The sequence below is a fragment of the Pongo abelii genome, chromosome 1 (assembly GCF_028885655.2).
Source record: "Pongo abelii isolate AG06213 chromosome 1, NHGRI_mPonAbe1-v2.0_pri, whole genome shotgun sequence".
Lineage (NCBI taxonomy): Eukaryota > Metazoa > Chordata > Mammalia > Primates > Hominidae > Pongo > Pongo abelii.
In genome coordinates this window covers 121,440,103-121,456,746 of record NC_071985.2, presented here as the reverse complement: position 1 = coordinate 121,456,746, position 16,644 = coordinate 121,440,103, and the positions used below count along the sequence as shown (strand labels likewise).

General features: G+C 40.2%; 1 protein-coding gene across 1 annotated transcript; it reads left to right on the top strand.

The window, feature by feature from the left end:
- Nucleotides 1–1,079: 1,079 nt before the first annotated feature.
- On the top strand, nucleotides 1,080–8,607 carry LOC100437818 (acidic mammalian chitinase-like). The gene is given in 12 exon segments (XM_009246445.3): nucleotides 1,080–1,104; nucleotides 1,541–1,570; nucleotides 2,563–2,764; nucleotides 3,432–3,488; nucleotides 3,584–3,749; nucleotides 3,994–4,118; nucleotides 4,299–4,422; nucleotides 5,078–5,263; nucleotides 5,760–5,879; nucleotides 5,995–6,136; nucleotides 6,784–7,110; nucleotides 8,378–8,607. Coding segments are annotated over 11 exon segments (1,449 nt in total). The 3' UTR covers nucleotides 7,056–7,110; nucleotides 8,378–8,607.
- Nucleotides 8,608–16,644: the final 8,037 nt, after the last annotated feature.

Below are 16,644 nucleotides of genomic sequence, written 5' to 3'. Positions count from 1 at the left end.
GGCAAGTTTGTGGAGTCGATGACAGGCGAAGGAGAAAGAACTCTATGAGGCAATAAGGAGCTGTTAAACTCTGTCCCCCAACTCCAAGGATTTGGAGCCATATACAGAAAAGATCTAGAAGAAAAAGAAGGGAGCTACAGTGCACTGTCACAGTGCAGAACTCTGACAGAAGTGGCAGCAGGGAATGGAATTGATGATTCCAAGGAGAAGGGGAACTCTAAGACCAAAAAGAAGAGGACTATAGATTTCAGTGACCAACGGGTTTTGGAGAGTAGAAGAAATGTATAAATCACAAAAACTATAGTGGTGAGAGCCTGGGTGATCAAGAGAACTTTGGAACCACACAAAGAAATGTGGGCAACAGGAAGAGGTGCTGGCTTAGGGGAAAGAACCACCTGGAAAGTGTCAGCCACACAGGGTCTGTGGTCAGGTATGTTACACCGGGGGCCCTGGGGCAGGCTGAATCCAAGGAAGTATCACAAAGGAAAGGAGCCTCCTGAGAAGAGAAGAACCAAGTGAAGGCCACTTCAGGGGTAGAGGGCTGGGAAAGGGTAGGAGAAATAGAAGTAGAAAAATCAACAGAAGGAAAAGAGGTCAAATTTGGGGTCAAAAAGACAGAGTAGGTAATGACCCTCTATAGCCTTTGCTTAAGGAGGAAACTTTGTTCTTACAATGAGTGAATGAATGACTGCAAAGAATAAATGAATGCAAAGTTACTCAATGCTTCCATCTGACAAAGAGTGCGTGAAATAGCCAATCAGCTGCTTCACTATCCAAATGGAGAATATAGCCCACTGTACATAAGCCATTTTGAATTATATAAGCTACTCCCATAATGGAGCTTATTAGTGTGGTTCCTGGGCTTGAGCCCAATCTTTTCTTCTTGTGAAATGAAATCAAGATAGTATTGTTTCCCTGTCAATAATGGGTTCTTAAATGGGCTTGAGCTTTGTGAGCACTGCCAATATCAACACTTACTTTAGAGGCAATCTCGATAAAGGAGAATCTGATAAGGCACAAGAGAGGGCAAAGAGTGTGTAAATGACAGGTTGGATGAGGGACACTACCACTGAGGCAACATGGCCAAGCTCACCCTCCTCACTGGTAAGAGATCGTCTCATCTCTGTACTGAATGACTCTCTCCGTCTTGTTTTCCTGCCCCTTTAAAACTCTTTTACCCTCAAATTTAAACCAGATCAACTGAGATTTTTGCTTTTGGCAAAAGTACGGGGATGTACTGAACAGGGGGACAGCCCCAAATTGCCTGGTGATAGGTTTCTCACTGCCCTGCTGTCCCCCTCCCTTCACCAAGCCCCAAAGGCTCATGGCACTTTAATGGTCTTTTGAATGGAAATAGAGGGGAGTGGGTTTCCAGGACAAATCCAGAGGCTTTGCCAGCCTCAGTAGGTTGGTCATCTACAGAGGATCTTAAAAGAATGAAAAATAGAAAAAGCTTCCTACTGCTTAAGTGGGGTGACTAATGTATAAAGGCTACTCCACTCACATTCCTCCAGTTCATTATTCTCTCTGTTGCTTTAAGGTCTGCTCCTTGTGCTGACAGCTGAGATAGGTAGGTATATTTCTCGGGATGAAACACTATATTGTTCCTCTTTTGCTTCTTCATAATTTGGAAACTCAGTACGGCACTGTGTCCTTCCACATCAGACAAAGAATATTAACTACTCACTAGAGAGTTCGAAATTCCCTAACCAAGTTTAAACGATTGATACCGTTGGCCTAAAAATCCCAAAGCAGAAACCAACTAGATGGCAGTCTTAAAGAATACATGTTAACAATAAAAACGAATGTGGTGAGGCAGCTACATGGTGTCCTCTGCTCTTAAAACATTTTTAAATCTGTCATCTTACTGAGTTTTAAAACAACTCTTCTTTGAGAGGTGTACAGGAAAGGCATTACCACTCCATCTCACAGATCAGTTAACCAGGGCAGAGATAAGACATATGACCTGACCTAGGTAATACAGAGAGTTCATGGAAGAATCTGAGCTAGTAGCCAGGGCCCTTGGCTCTTGGTGGATGACTCATTTCCCCCTGGGTGGAATTACTCAGGGAGATATCTAAAAGGGCTAAATAGGCTTATACTATCATCCTTTCTGTGTCTCAGTTTCCAAATGGGTTAAAATGAGAAAATAATAATACCTCTCTCACAGGGTTTTGGTGAGGATTCATGAGTAAATATAAGTAAATTTCTCAGAGCAATGCTTGGCACGTAAGCTCCCGCATAAGGGAGCTAGAATACATCTAACTCATAGTTTACTAGCTTTAAAGTTCTATTTCAGCTAAAGGCACTGGTTTCTAAGGTTATTAATTCTCTCTTGGAGGAACAGAGCTATCTCTAAGAGGTATCTTCAGCCCTGAATTGCCTGCTCATTATTGCCTGCAAATTATATAATTATAGGTTTGCTGCAACATAAAGTTCTTACTAGTTTTCCCCTTTCCTTTGAGACTTCAGATAGGGAAATCATTTGGAAATCTGTGGTTTTTAAAGAAATCTGTGACTCACTAGGGAGCTTGTCTCTCACCTTCTTCCTCTGAGTAACAGGCTCTGCCTACCAGCTGACATGTTACTTCACCAACTGGGCCCAGTACTGGCCAGGCCTGGGGCGCTTCAAGCCTGACGACATCAACCCCTGCCTCTGTACCCACTTGATCTACGCATTTGCTGGGATGCAGAACGATGAGATCACCACCATTGAATGGGATGACGTGACTCTCTACCAAGCTTTCAATGGCCTGAAAAACAAGTAAATGACAGAAAACCTGAGTTTCAAATCTTTTAACCTTTAAGGACAGTTTAAGCAAGATCTTCCACAGCAGACTTCAGGCTGAAATTCCAAACAGGCCAACAAGCAGATAAATTCAGCTTTCTTATTATTTCAAGTGCAAGAATGACTCTAATTTTAAGGGGAATGGCTGGCTCACAGAAGCTAGCTGCCAACTAAAGCCCAGCTCAGTTGCCAAGGGAAGCTTGTAAGTCCAACTACTGGTGGACTCAGTTGAGAACAATCTTCCACTTAGAAGCAATCCAAAGCTGGCATTGATAAAGCATCCAGTCTCCTTGGTCAGGAGATTCACTCCTAGGGAAATAATTGGAACTGTGGAGACATTGGGGTGCAGCAAACCAACATGGCACATGTATACCTATGTAACAAAACTGCATGTTGTGCACATGTACACTAGAACTTAAAGTATATTAAAAAAAAAAGAACTGTGGAGACATTGAAACATACCAATCATAGTCACCTACTCCAACATTCATAAGTAGGAAATAAGGATAAGAACAAAGATAAACCAGGATGAGAGGCTGCATGACACTTTCCTGCTTCTTGCTCACTATTGCAGCTAAATGTTGAAATGGCTTCCCTTTCTTTTCATTTGTTCTGATAAAACACTTTGTTTCTTTTCCCTCAGAAATAGTCAACTGAAAACTGTCTTGGCTATTGGTGGCTAGAACTTTGGCACTGCTCTGTAAGTTCTCTTTGGAGATGGCTTCCTAGGTTGATTTTACTCCAAGGTGTTGGGACCACCAAGGTCTCACCCTGCCTTCTTTTGGTCTCCCTCAGTTTCACTGCCGTGGTTTCCACTCCTGAGAACTGCCAGACTTTCATCAACTCAGTCATCAAATTCCTGCACCAGTATGAGTTTGACGGGCTGGACTTTGACTGGGAGTACCCTGGCTCTCGTGGGAGCCCTCCTCAGGACAAGCATCTCTTCACTGTCCTGGTGCAGGTGAGCTAAGTTCCAGATCATTTTGACTGGAAAGCATACACCCATCTCATATGAAAGATCACTGGGACCTTAAACCTAGTTTCCTACAATTTTATTTGGGGTGAAGGACCTGAAAATCCTATTCCAGTAAGGATGCTGAGGAATGAATGGAAGGATGGAAGAGGTTAATTTAATTCAGCGTCATGAACCTCATGAAAGTAAACTTAAAGTTACTATTCACAGACTTTCTCCTGCTCCTGTACAGGAAATGCGTGAAGCTTTTGAGCAGGAGGCCAAGCATATTAATAAGCCCAGGCTGATGGTCACTGCTACAGTAGCTGCTGGCATCTCCAACATCCAGTCTGGCTATGAGATCCCCCAACTGTCGCAGTGAGTGATGTGCCTTATCTTCAAACCCCTGGAGGTGTCACTCGGGCAGACTAGACTTGTCTTTGGTTTGTCTTGCTATTCAGGGACCTTGTTTAGGAGGCTTTGGAAGTGGTGCCTTTTGCCTGCACAGGTATGGGAAATAACCATCAGAATGATTTTAAATCCTCTACCCCACCTCAGGTACCTGGACTACATCCATGTCATGACCTACGACCTCCATGGCTCCTGGGAGGGCTACACTGGAGAGAACAGCCCCCTCTACAAATACCCGACTGACACTGGCAGCAACGCCTACCTCAATGTGGTGAGTCCCTGTACAGATGCAGATGCAGACCAGAGATGATGATGAAAATCACATAGAGATTCAGGCACAAAAGGCATCATAAGTTTAGTGGTTTTCTCAAATGGGAAATTAGGCTGCCATAATTAATTAACTATTCTCATTTACTAAAAAACTTGCCTATTTATTAACACCATACTGATAATTTTACCTAATATGAAAGAAGATTAATAACAAGTGCATTGTTTTTTAATAAAAGAAAATGATATGCCACTGCTCCTATTTCAATAAATTATAAAAGGCTTTTTCCACCTTTCCCCTTTTGCTGTTTCCCTTTTGCCTTACCCATTTTCTACTGTTGTAATCCCTTGCCCATGTATATCATATAGAATTTCAGCCATTAACTAATGAATCATACCAGGAATATCATTTTAAAAGCTCTGCTCTTCTATCATATATTTTTTATCCGAAGGGTATATGTAAAGCCTGCATGTTATTAAAAGAATTTAGTTGAAAATAAGACCTACCACTTTAACAGATATATGTCAGTGATGCTCTAAAATATGTTGCAAGTACTTTGTACAGTGGGCACAACCAAACCGAAAAAAGTTTCGCTAATAATTAATCACTAGGCCATCAGCTGTGGGTGAGAACTCTAGCTAACCCACTGCCATTGCAGGATTATGTCATGAACTACTGGAAGGACAATGGGGCCCCAGCTGAGAAGCTCATTGTTGGATTCCCAGCCTATGGACACACCTTCCTTCTGAGCAACCCCTCCAACCATGGAATTGATGCCCCTACCACTGGTCCTGGCCCTGCTGGACCCTATACCAGGCAGTCTGGGTTCTGGGCCTACGATGAGGTATACACTCAGAAATGTTAGAGGAAATGTGGCTTTCTCTTGGTCCATGTAGCTAATAATATGAGCAATATTCAACAGTTCTTGGATTGGAGCTGAAAGTGGATGTTTGTGGCTATCTATAAGGGAGGCAAGATAAGCCCCCCTGTTGCACCACTTTAATTGGACCTTCACTAGGGTCCTTTGAGGCTAGATTCCAAACACAGAGAGTGTAGGAAAGCAGGCTATCATTAGTGAGAGTATATCAATCTGTAGACACTTCTGACTGCCAGGGCATTCCTTGATATAAGAGTTTCTCCCCACATTGAAAATAAATTACTCAAAAGGGGTAAACAAACAGGATCCCAAATAACTAAGAAATTTGCTAGTAAAGCCATAGACCTTCATTTTCAAGGAGTTTTTATGCAACACTCCTCTACTGTCCCTTCCCCATGTCCTTTTACCTCTGCCACCACGAGGACACTGCCTGCCTCTTGACCTGTTCCTTATATTCTGTTAGATCTGTACCTTCCTGAAGAGTGGAGCTACTGAAGTATGGGAGGCTCTTGAGAATGTTCCCTATGCCTACAAAGGAAATGAGTGGCTTGGATCCGATAACACCAAGAGTTTCCAAATCAAGGTAGACTGTGTTCTATGGGCTGTTGTTGCCTGTGAGCATGTTCCCATTATAGCCCTGGAGCCACAGCTCAGCCTCGGTGTCTGTACATAACTGACTTCCTTTCTAATTACCAGAGGCCGATTGGCTAAAGAAGAACAACTTTGGAGGTGCCATGGTCTGGGCCATTGACCTGGATGATTTCACAGGCACTTTCTGCAACCAAGGAAAATTCCCTCTGATCACCACCCTGAAGGATGCTCTGGGCCTGCAGAGTACAGGTGAGTTAGGGAGTGAGAAGGGACACTAAGCCTCAGACTTGAGAGAAATTCCAAAGGTTCTTTGGAAGTCATGGGGCCGTTGCACAAGTAATTGTCTGACTTTGTCCATTCCTATCTGGTAACAATTGATTAATGGTGGGAAGAACAAACAGGGCTCTTCACCATTTCTTCCTTCCTTCCTTCATTTCACAAGCAATTTTTGAACATCTATTACATATACAGGGCTCTGTAGGTTCCACAGGTGATCCAAATGCATAAATATCCATATCTACTCTATGGAAATTTACAATCTAGTGAGAGAAATTGGATTTACAAAAATTGCAAAGGTAGACAACAATACAGAAGATATTATGTGATACTGTGCCCCCCAAAAGAATAAATAACCTTCTTGTGCGTTCATGATAAATAAAAATTTCAATCAGTAAGATGTAAGGAGGAAAAAATGCACTGTGACTTGAAGGATGAGGAAGGAGTTGGTAAGCAAAGGGGTGAGTGGAGCAGGAAGGTATATCAGATCAGAAGACTGAAATATGCAGAGACATAGAAGGAGGAGCCAAGAACAAAATCCAGGGTACTAGCTCTCACGCATCAGGTATCACTGGCTAAAAGCAAGGAGGTTCAGGATTTGTTTTCTTTTTTCTTCTCAGGTTGCAAAGCTCCAGCCCAACCCATTGCTCCCATTGCCGAGGCAAACATCACACGCGGTGTCAGCCACAGTGGTAGCTCTGGGGGCTGCTCTGGCAGGAGCTCTGGGGGCAGCCCCAGAGGTAGTGGATTCTGTGCCAACAGGGCCAGTAGCCTGTACCCTGACCCCACTGACAAGAATGCCTTCTATAATTGTATGAAGGGAAAGACTTTCACTCAGCGCTGCCAGGCTGGCCTTGTCTTCGATACCTTCTGCTCCTGCTGCAGCTGGTGATAACGTTTTTCAGATATCACCTCACCCAGCCTCAGAAGTTGTTGTGCAATAAAAGGTTGAGTATTACTGTACAATCACTTCTGCTTCTTTACTGTAGGATCTTAGATGTAATTGATCCCTATTTCCCAATGATATACAGTTGCTCCACCAGCCCCCAAGCCTGCAGCATGCACTGCTATTCCTGGATGTTGGGTAGTGGAAGCAGGGGGATTAAAGGAAAATACATGGTCTCTTCATTCTCAAAACATGTATTCAGATGAAGGCTGGGGAGCCCAAGAATGTAAGACTCAGATAACAATGACCCATAAACAAATGTCATTTTAAAATGATTGATTTGCCCTTTTTGCTGAGAATGCACAATTAGGAGGCTATTGCAGTGATTCAGGGGAGAGGTGCAGGCTCAGAACAAAGTAGTAGCAGTAGAAGTGGTCAGAGGTGATTGAATTTCAGCTGTATTCTTAAGATTTGTTAAGCCAGCAGGTTTCTTTATGGGTTGTATGTAGAATGTGGGAGACAAAAAGGGGAGCCAAGGATAATTTCAACATTTTGGCTTAAGAAATTGCAAATATGAAATTATCATCAACTGAAATGCAGAAAGCTAAAAGTAGAGTACATTATGAAGGAGGAGCAGAAGTTCAACTTTGGACATGTTGAATTTAAGATTGCTATTGGGTTTCTAAGTGGAGAGGTGGAGTAGATAGTTGGACATAACATTTTTAGAGGTAGTTGGTATTTAAAGTCAATAGATTAGATGAGATCACTAAGGGAGACAGAGAAAGGAAAGCGTTCAAGGACTAAGCCCTGAGCATTTCAGCATTCAGAGGGAGGCTGGAGAGAAGAGTAGGAACAAGTAATGAAGACCAAAAAAGGAGGGCTAAGTGAGGTAGAAGGAAAACCAAGTGTCAAGTATCCTGAAAGCCAAGGAAAGAAACATATTAAGGAGGAGAAAGTGATCAAGTTTGTCAAATACTACTTAGGTCAGGTCAGAAGAATTCTGAGAATTGACCACTATGTTTAACAACCTGTAGATCATTGACAAACTTGACAGAAGTGGGGTTGGTAAACATCTTGGTGGCAAATGCCTGAGTGCAGTAGGTTTCAGAGAGAATGGAAAGGTAAGAATTGAAGACAGTAAGGATACAAAAACCTGTCTTATATGTGTTAAAGGGAAGCAAAAAATGGGATTAAGAATAAAACATTATGGAAAACAGAAGCTGAATTTATGTTTTCAAACCCACATTTACTTATTTAGAGGTATGGGAGATAAAAATCTAACATTCTTTCCATACCTCTCACTTTCTTATTTTTATTATTATTTTCAGAGACAAGGTCTCATTCTGTTCCCCACGCTGGAGTACAAAGGCACGAACATGGCTCACTGCACCCTCGACCTCCTGGACTCAAGCAATTCTCCAGCCTCAGCCTCCTAAAGTGCTGGGATTACAGGCATGAGCCACCACATCCAGCCCCAAATTTTTAATATCACTTTGTTTTATAACAGAACTGAAGTCCTATATTTAAATCAATGCAATATTCATCCCCTATACTTACACTACAGCTTATCCAATATTCATTTATTTAATTATCTTGTTGTTTGTTTTGTTTTTGTTTGCCAAGAAGGACTTGGAGTATCTTCTATTTTCTTGCATGTATGAAAATGCCTGACTGTTGTCTTTATACTCGATTGGTAACTTTTTGGACATAGATATTGGCTCACTCTTTTACTCAAAATTTTGTAAATGTTACTACTTTTTATTCTGGCATTGAATATTGAGCTAGTTTTTTTCCTATGGCTCTTTCATTTACTTTTTCAGGTTTGGATGTTTTGTAGTTGAATAGTTTTTTCAAGTAATTCTGTGGCTGCCACAGGCCTTAAGTTCTTTTATATGTGAGAATATCTGCCTGTCTCCTCTGTTCTTGAAAAGTATACTTCAAGAATATTATACTTGGTAGAGTATAATATGATAGGCTTGTACTTTCTTTTCCTCAGAACTCTTCAGGTGTAGACAAAACTTCTTAACATTATTTCAAATCATCTCTGCCTTACCTTTTAATTCCAGTTGAAGCTACAGCCACCAATTCTGAATAAGCCTTAATGGTCTTCATGGCGTTATGGAATCTTACCTCAGATCTGTGTTGTGTACTTCTTGCTACCCTTCCTAGGGCTTCTGAGATACAGGTAGCCTTGAGTGATACAGGTAGCACTCAAGCAGATACAATCTAGACATGCAGCGGGGTTACTGTCATTTACAAAGATCAGGGGAACGTAATATTTCCACCTTTCCTCCCCTAATGTTCTAGAAGTGCATTTTGTAAGACTTCTAACACTATTCCAAAGGGATGGAGCATTTAGTTGTTTCTACCAGTGGCTAATATGATAAAAGCTTGTTTTTATTGGCCCTCCCTTCTTCCCTGTTTCACTCCCATGTCTCTTACTTATTCCTTGCATTCCACTCCCAAATTACTCTCACATGAGCTACTTCCAGGTGAACTTAGCCTAAGATAGTAGGCATTGCTCCATTGTGTCCTGGCATTGAATATTGTTGTGGGGATGTTTGAAGACAGTGGATAATCACTACCCTTTCTTTAATCCATACTTTTAAAGTTATTTGATTTTTTTCCTGTGAGTGCCTGAAGAATTCATGATTTATTTTTGAAGTTCAATAACTTAACCAGGTTATGCCTTGTTTATGATGGTTTTTGTCAATTTCTCCTATAAAACAGTCGAGAGGTAAGAGTTAACTTGCCTGAGTTAACAGACCTGCAGGCGGCCTCCTGGAAAAGAAAGTTGGCCTGTTGCCTCTGGAAATCAGCTATAATCTATAGCCTAGGTCCTAATGCAATCCATCCTGGCAGAGAGCTGACCATGGTGAATGAGAACTTCAGCCAAGTTTACACCAAGCAGTTGTGCGTAATCACGGGGTTGGATTACACCAGAAGAAAGCCAAGCGTTCTACCAATAGATGAATGCTAAGGTAGTAGATAAGACTGAAAGCCAAGGTTCTGCTATATCATACTGCTATTAGATCCCATATCCTAATCTCACTAAAGAAGAGTTTTGTTAAGAAGCTTAAAAGTCCCAACATCCAAGGCCCAGAGCCTCTTTCTCAGAGCTAGATATGTGCTATGTTAGATTGTTGTATGCTGCCGGAGAATAAAATAAACACCAGAGGATCACTCTTCTGCCGTTGCTTCTGTCTCTGACTTTTTACCCAGAAAGTACTATTCCAGAAAGCCCAGTGTGCATGCTGCTCGGCTACTCACCCTGGATCACTTGACAATTGGTGTAGAGAGCTGGATGTCAGACTAGGGGCACCTACCATGGCCGTCTAGAAGTGAACCAAGGGACTTGGGATTTAAAAAGCGTTTCTCAGATGATCCCATCACTTTCAGAGATTGGTATGGCAGTCATGGGGACTAGTCTACTAAATTCCTGAAGATACAGAGTGGTAAAAGTGATACTGAGTAGTTAAGATCATCGAGCCTAGCATTCCCTGATTGTTATTATTGGCCTTGGAAGAATTAGCTCTAAGGAGGCAGACCGAGGGGAGCTTGACTCAGCATCTCGAATGAAATTACAATTTGAAAACTTTGGTGAATGTGAAATGATTTATATATGGTCTTATCCAAGCAGGATCAAACAAATTCCGTCCTCTGACCCTCTTCCTATGACTGATAGGATCAGTTCAAGATGGCACAGGTTGTCATGTTGTTAGGGTGTTATGGGCTCCAGTTAAATGGGTGCAAAGGGAAGGAGAGACAAAGTATGTGACTTATGAGGTAAGTTCCCTCATAACAAGTGAAGAAGATAATCTGAAATAGGCTGATTGAACTAACAGAACTTCTGGGTAGACTCCCACTATAGCTCCATCTTAGAAAGTCTATGTGATTATGGCTTCTATATAAAGGGTTAAACATGATCAAATTGATGATGGTCCCTATCTTTGTCTATGGAAAAAAATATCCAGTGAGTTTTGGGGGAACTCATGACCCAAGTCATAATAGGAATTTCAGGCCTCATAAAGACATCACGGTTGAAGCAGAGGTGCTCTGTTTCCAGCAAAGCCCAATAGGAAGCTAACTTTTGCTTTTTGAAAGGAGGATTCCCCACCAGACCGGGAAGCAACAGCCTAGACTCCAGAGTCGGACACTGGACTTAAGTTGTTATCAGATGAATTTGCTCAGCTGCGTACTGCTGTGTTGCAAAATTAAATGGCATTAGATATGCTTACCTCAGCCCAAGGAGGGGTTTGCACCTTACAGCATACTGAATGTTTTGTGTATAGCCCTAACAGTTCTCACAATATTACTCACAAAGCCATGTTGGGTGTGGTTTTTATTAATTGTGCTTTTAATTCTGCTGTACTTAACCTGCATCTGTAAACTATATCAAATATCCCTTCCCCATGTATCTGTAAGGGTATTTTCCTGCAATTGAGTATAAAATTGAGGCCAAATGTGGAGGAATAGTTAAATATTAAATTTGAACTCAACTGAACATGGACACAAACAATGGTCACCAAGTCCCGGAACAGGTTGTGTGAGCCCCTTGAGGTGTTCATCCAGCACTGTTTTGGAAAAATCTCTATTTCAATCTATTCCTATATGTTAGTAATTGAAAAACAATAGACAATCTCAAAAAACAAGTTGACCTTTTTGCGTTCCTTGAACCTAGTTGTGAAGGGCCCTCGTTACTGGGCCTCATGCCAAACAACTCATTACAAAAACAGCTAGAGTCCCAGACGGTGCCAAAGCTTCATGAAACCTCTCCTCATCTGTGCACGAACAGGTGGCCGACTCTGGAGCCCAGGATGTTGCTTTCCAGTCTGGTGGTGAATCCTCCATAGTCTGGTGAGTGTAAATGTATATATATATATATATATATCTTTTCCCTTCTCCCTTTCCCATTGCAATTTGATTCTAGTATCAATTTGCTTATTATATCAAGTTGCTTATTATATCATTTGCTTATTATGTCTGCATTCCATTTATGTGGGATAAAGGTTGTTTACCCTTAAAGGTATTGTGTGTGTGTCTTTTCTTCTCCCCTCACACATCTCTCACACAGATCATTTTATACCCAAAGGGATATAAATCATTCTACTATAAAGACACATGCACACGTATGGTTATTGCAGCACTATTTACAATAGCAAAGACATGGAACCAACCTAAATGCCCATCAATGATAGACTGGATAAAGAAAATGTGGTACATATACATCACGGAATACTATGCAGCCATAAACAGGAATGAGATCATGTCCTTTGCAGGGACATGGATGAAGCTGGAAACTATCATCCTCAGCAAACTAACACAGAAACAGAAAACTAAACACCGCATGCTCTCACTCATAGAGGGAGTTGGAACAATGATAACACATGGACACAGGGAGGGGAACAAGAAACACTGGGGCCAGCTGGGAGGTTGGGGGCAAGGGGAGGGAGAGCATTAGGGCAAATACCTAATGCATGTGGGGCTTAAAACCTAGATGACACGTTGATAGGTGCAGCAAACCATCATGGCACACGTATACCTATGTAACAAACCTACACATTTTGCACTTGTATCCTGGAACTTAAAGTAAAACTTTTTTTAAAAAGGGGGAAAAAAAGAAAATATATAGCAAAATGAAACTGGAATTTCCAAATCAATTAGTATTTTATTTAAACATCTATATTTTAAAAATAATTGTAATAATGAGAATACATAGACACAGGGAAGGGAGCAACACACACTGGGGCCTGTCAGGGGAGTGGGGGTAGGGAAAGCATCAGGATAAAGAGCTAAAGCATGTGGGGCTTCATACCTAGGTGATGGGTTGATAGGTGCAGCAAGCCACCATGGCACACGTTTACCTATGTAACAAACCTGCACATCCTGCACATGTATCACGGAACTTAAAATAAAATAGAATTAAATTAAATCTTAAAAATAACAATAATTGTAATAAATTTATATTTGAAACAGGTAAGGTATTTAATTCATACACAATGTTTTGTGTGCAAACTCCCCTTTCCCCTACAATTACTCCTCAGCTATCCAAGGACTTGAGGTCCTCAGATTGGGAAAAATGACATTAACTAAAATTTATTAAATAACTAATGTGTGCTAGGCCCAGTGCTAGGTAGGTTATTTCATTTAATTCTCACAACAACCCTATAAGACAACAACTATTATTATCCATACATAATAAATGAGGAAATTGAGGTTCACAGGTGAAATAACTTGTCTAATGTCACATATCTAGAAAGGAGGAGAACCAAAATTGGAATATAAGTCAGCGATTCAAGAGACCATGCTGATATTCTGTTCTGTCATATGGCAACCTTTGTGCTGGACAGGTGTGGGAGAATGCTCTCTGCCATTGACTGACATTAGTTATTCTAACAGTCTTACCCTCTTCGTATATGAATAAACTGGCATTCTCACTTAGATTGACTGCATGGGCCAGTCTCCGTTGTCTTTTTTTCAATGTTTTAAAAATGTTTTTCTTGTGGTAAAGTAGACCAAAACAAATTACCAACTTAAATATTTTAAGTGTACAGTTCGGTGGTACTAAATACATTCATAATGTTCTTCAGCCATCTCTCCTTTCCATCTCCATAATTCTTTTCATCATGTAAAACTCCAGCTCTATACTCATTAACCAGTAAGTCCCCATTTCCCCCTCCCCCAGCTCCAGGAAACCACTATTCGACTTTCTGTCTCCATGATTTTGACTATTCTAAGTATTCACATAAACAGAAAAATCATATAGTATCTGTATTTTAGGTCTGGCTTTTTTCATTGAGCATAATGTGTCAAGGTTCATCCATGTTGTAGCAAGTCAGAATTTCCTTTTAAAGGCTGAATAATACTTTATTGTATGTATATATAACAGTTTTGTTATCCATTCATTCATTGAAGGACACTTGAGTTGCTTGCATGTTTTAGCTATGGTGAGTAATGTTACTGTGAACATGGGTGTACAAATATTTCTTTGACACCAAGCTTTCAGTTATTTTGGATATACCTAGAAGCAGAATTGCTGGATCATATGGTAATTCTATGTATTTTTTTTAGGAACTTCCATACTGTTTTCCATAGCAGCTGTACCATTTTACATTCCCACCAACAGGGCACAACTGCTCCAATTTTTCCACATCCTTGTTAACACTTATTATTTTCTGTTTTTTGATAGTAGCCATCCTAGTGGATATGAGGTGATATCTCATTGTAGATTTGATAGGCATTTCCTTAATGATTAATGACATTAAGCATCTTTTTATGTGTTTATTGGCCATTTCAATATCTTCTTTGAAGAAATATATATTCAAGTCCTTTGTCCATTTTTGAATCAAGTTGTTTGGTTGTGTGTGTGTGTCATTGAATTTTAGAAGTTCTCTCTATATTCTGAATATCTCTTATCAGATAAACTCTTTGCAAATATTTTCTACCATTCCGTGAGTTGCACTTTTACTCCGTTTGCATTGTCTTTTGATATACAAACATTTAAAATGTTCATGAAGTCCAATTTGTGCATTGTATTCTTTTGTTGTCTGTGATTTAGGTGTCATATCCAACAAATCTTTGAAAGTCCAATGTCATGAAATGTTTGCCCTATGTTTTCTTCTAAGAATTTTATACTTTTAGGTCTTACATTTAGGCCATTGATCTGTTTTGAGTTAATTTTGCCTATGATGTTAGAAAATGGCCCAAAAACATCAATGGGGCCCGATGTGGTGGCTCATGCTTGTAACTCCAGTGCTTTGAGAGGCCAAGGTGGGCAGATTGCTTGAGCTCAGGAGTTCAAGACCAGCTTGGGCAACATGGCAAAACCCTGTCCCTATAAAAAATACAAAAAAATTAGCCAGGCATGGTGGCACATGACTGTGGTCCCAGCTAATCAGGAGGCTGAAGTGGGAGGATTGCTCGAGCCCAGGAAGTCAAGGCTGCAGTGAGCTATGATCATGCCACTGCATTCGAGCCTGGGTGACAGAGTGAGACCCTGTCTCAAAAAACAATGACAACAAAGAAACCATCATTGGGATTTCGATAGGGATTGCATTGAATCTGTACATCATTTAGGTAGTATAGACATTTTAACAATATTGAGTCTTCCAATTCATGAACATGGGGCATGTTTCCATTTATTCATATCTTCTTTAATTTATTTGAACAGCGTTCTATAGTTTTCATTGTACAAGTCTTTCACTTCATTAAGTTAATTTCTAAGTATTTTACTCTTTTTGATGCTATTGTAAATGAAATTATTTTTATAATTTTTATTTTTTGATTTTCATTGTTAGTTTATAAAAATGCAACTGATTTTTGTGTTGACTTTGTAACCTGTTATTTTGCTGAATTCATTTTTTAGCTCTGACAAAATTTTTTGTGTGGAATCTTTAGGGTTTTTCCTATATAAGACCACATCTGCAGGGACAATTTTACTACTTCCTTCCCAAATTGGATGCCTTTTATGTCTTATTTTTGCCCAAATGTTCTGGTTAAGACTATGTTGAATAGAAGTGGCAAAAGCAGCATTCTTATCTTGTTGCTGATCTTAGAAGAAAAGCTTTCAGTCTTTCACCATTGAGTATGATATTTGCTATGGATTTTTCAAACATAGCTTTTATTATGTTGAGGTAGTTTGCTTCTATTTCTAGTTTGTTTTTATTATGAGAGGGTATTAACTTTTGGCAAATACTTTTTCTGCATCAATTGAGATGATTATGACATTTTTTCTTCATTCTTTTAATGTGGTGTATTACAGTCATTGATTTTCATATGTTGAACCATTTCTTGCATTCCATGAATAAATCCCTCTTGAACACAGTGTATAATCCCTTAACATCCTGTTAAATTCAGTTTAATAGTATTTTGTTGAGGATTTTTGCATCAATGTTTATAAGGGATTTTGGTCTGTAGTTTTCCTGTATATTTATCTGGCTTTGATATTATGGTAATGCTGGACACATAGAATGAATTGGAAAGTATTTTCTCCTCTTCATTTTTTTGGAAAAGTTTGAAAAGGATTGGTGTTAGTTTGTCACTAATGTTTGATAGATTCACCTCTCAAGTCATCTGGTCTACAGCTTTTTTTTTGTTGGAAGCTTATTGCATTTTATTATTTTTCTGAGACAGGATCTCACTCTGTCACCCAGGCTGCAATGCAGTGGCACAATCACAGCTCACTGCAGCCTCAGCTTCCCAGGCTCAAGTGGTTCTCCTACCTGGGCCTCCCAAAGTGCTGGGATTACAGGCATGAGCCATCATGCCCAGTGTAAGATTTTTGGTTACTAATTAAATCTCCTTAGTAGTTATAGGTCTATTCTAATTTTCTATCTTTTCATGATTTAGCTTTGTTAGGTTTCTTGTTTCTAGAAATTTGTTCATTTCATTTGGATTATCTAATTTATTGGCATACAATTGTTCATAAAAGCCTCATAATCCGACCACTGAGAATTAGGCAAGATGGCCAAAGAGGAACAGCTCCGGTCTGCAGCTCCCAGTGTGATCAACGCAGAAGACAGGTGATTTCTGCATTTTCAGCTGAGGTACCTGGTTCATCTCATTGGGACTGGTTGGACAGTGGGTGCAGCCCACG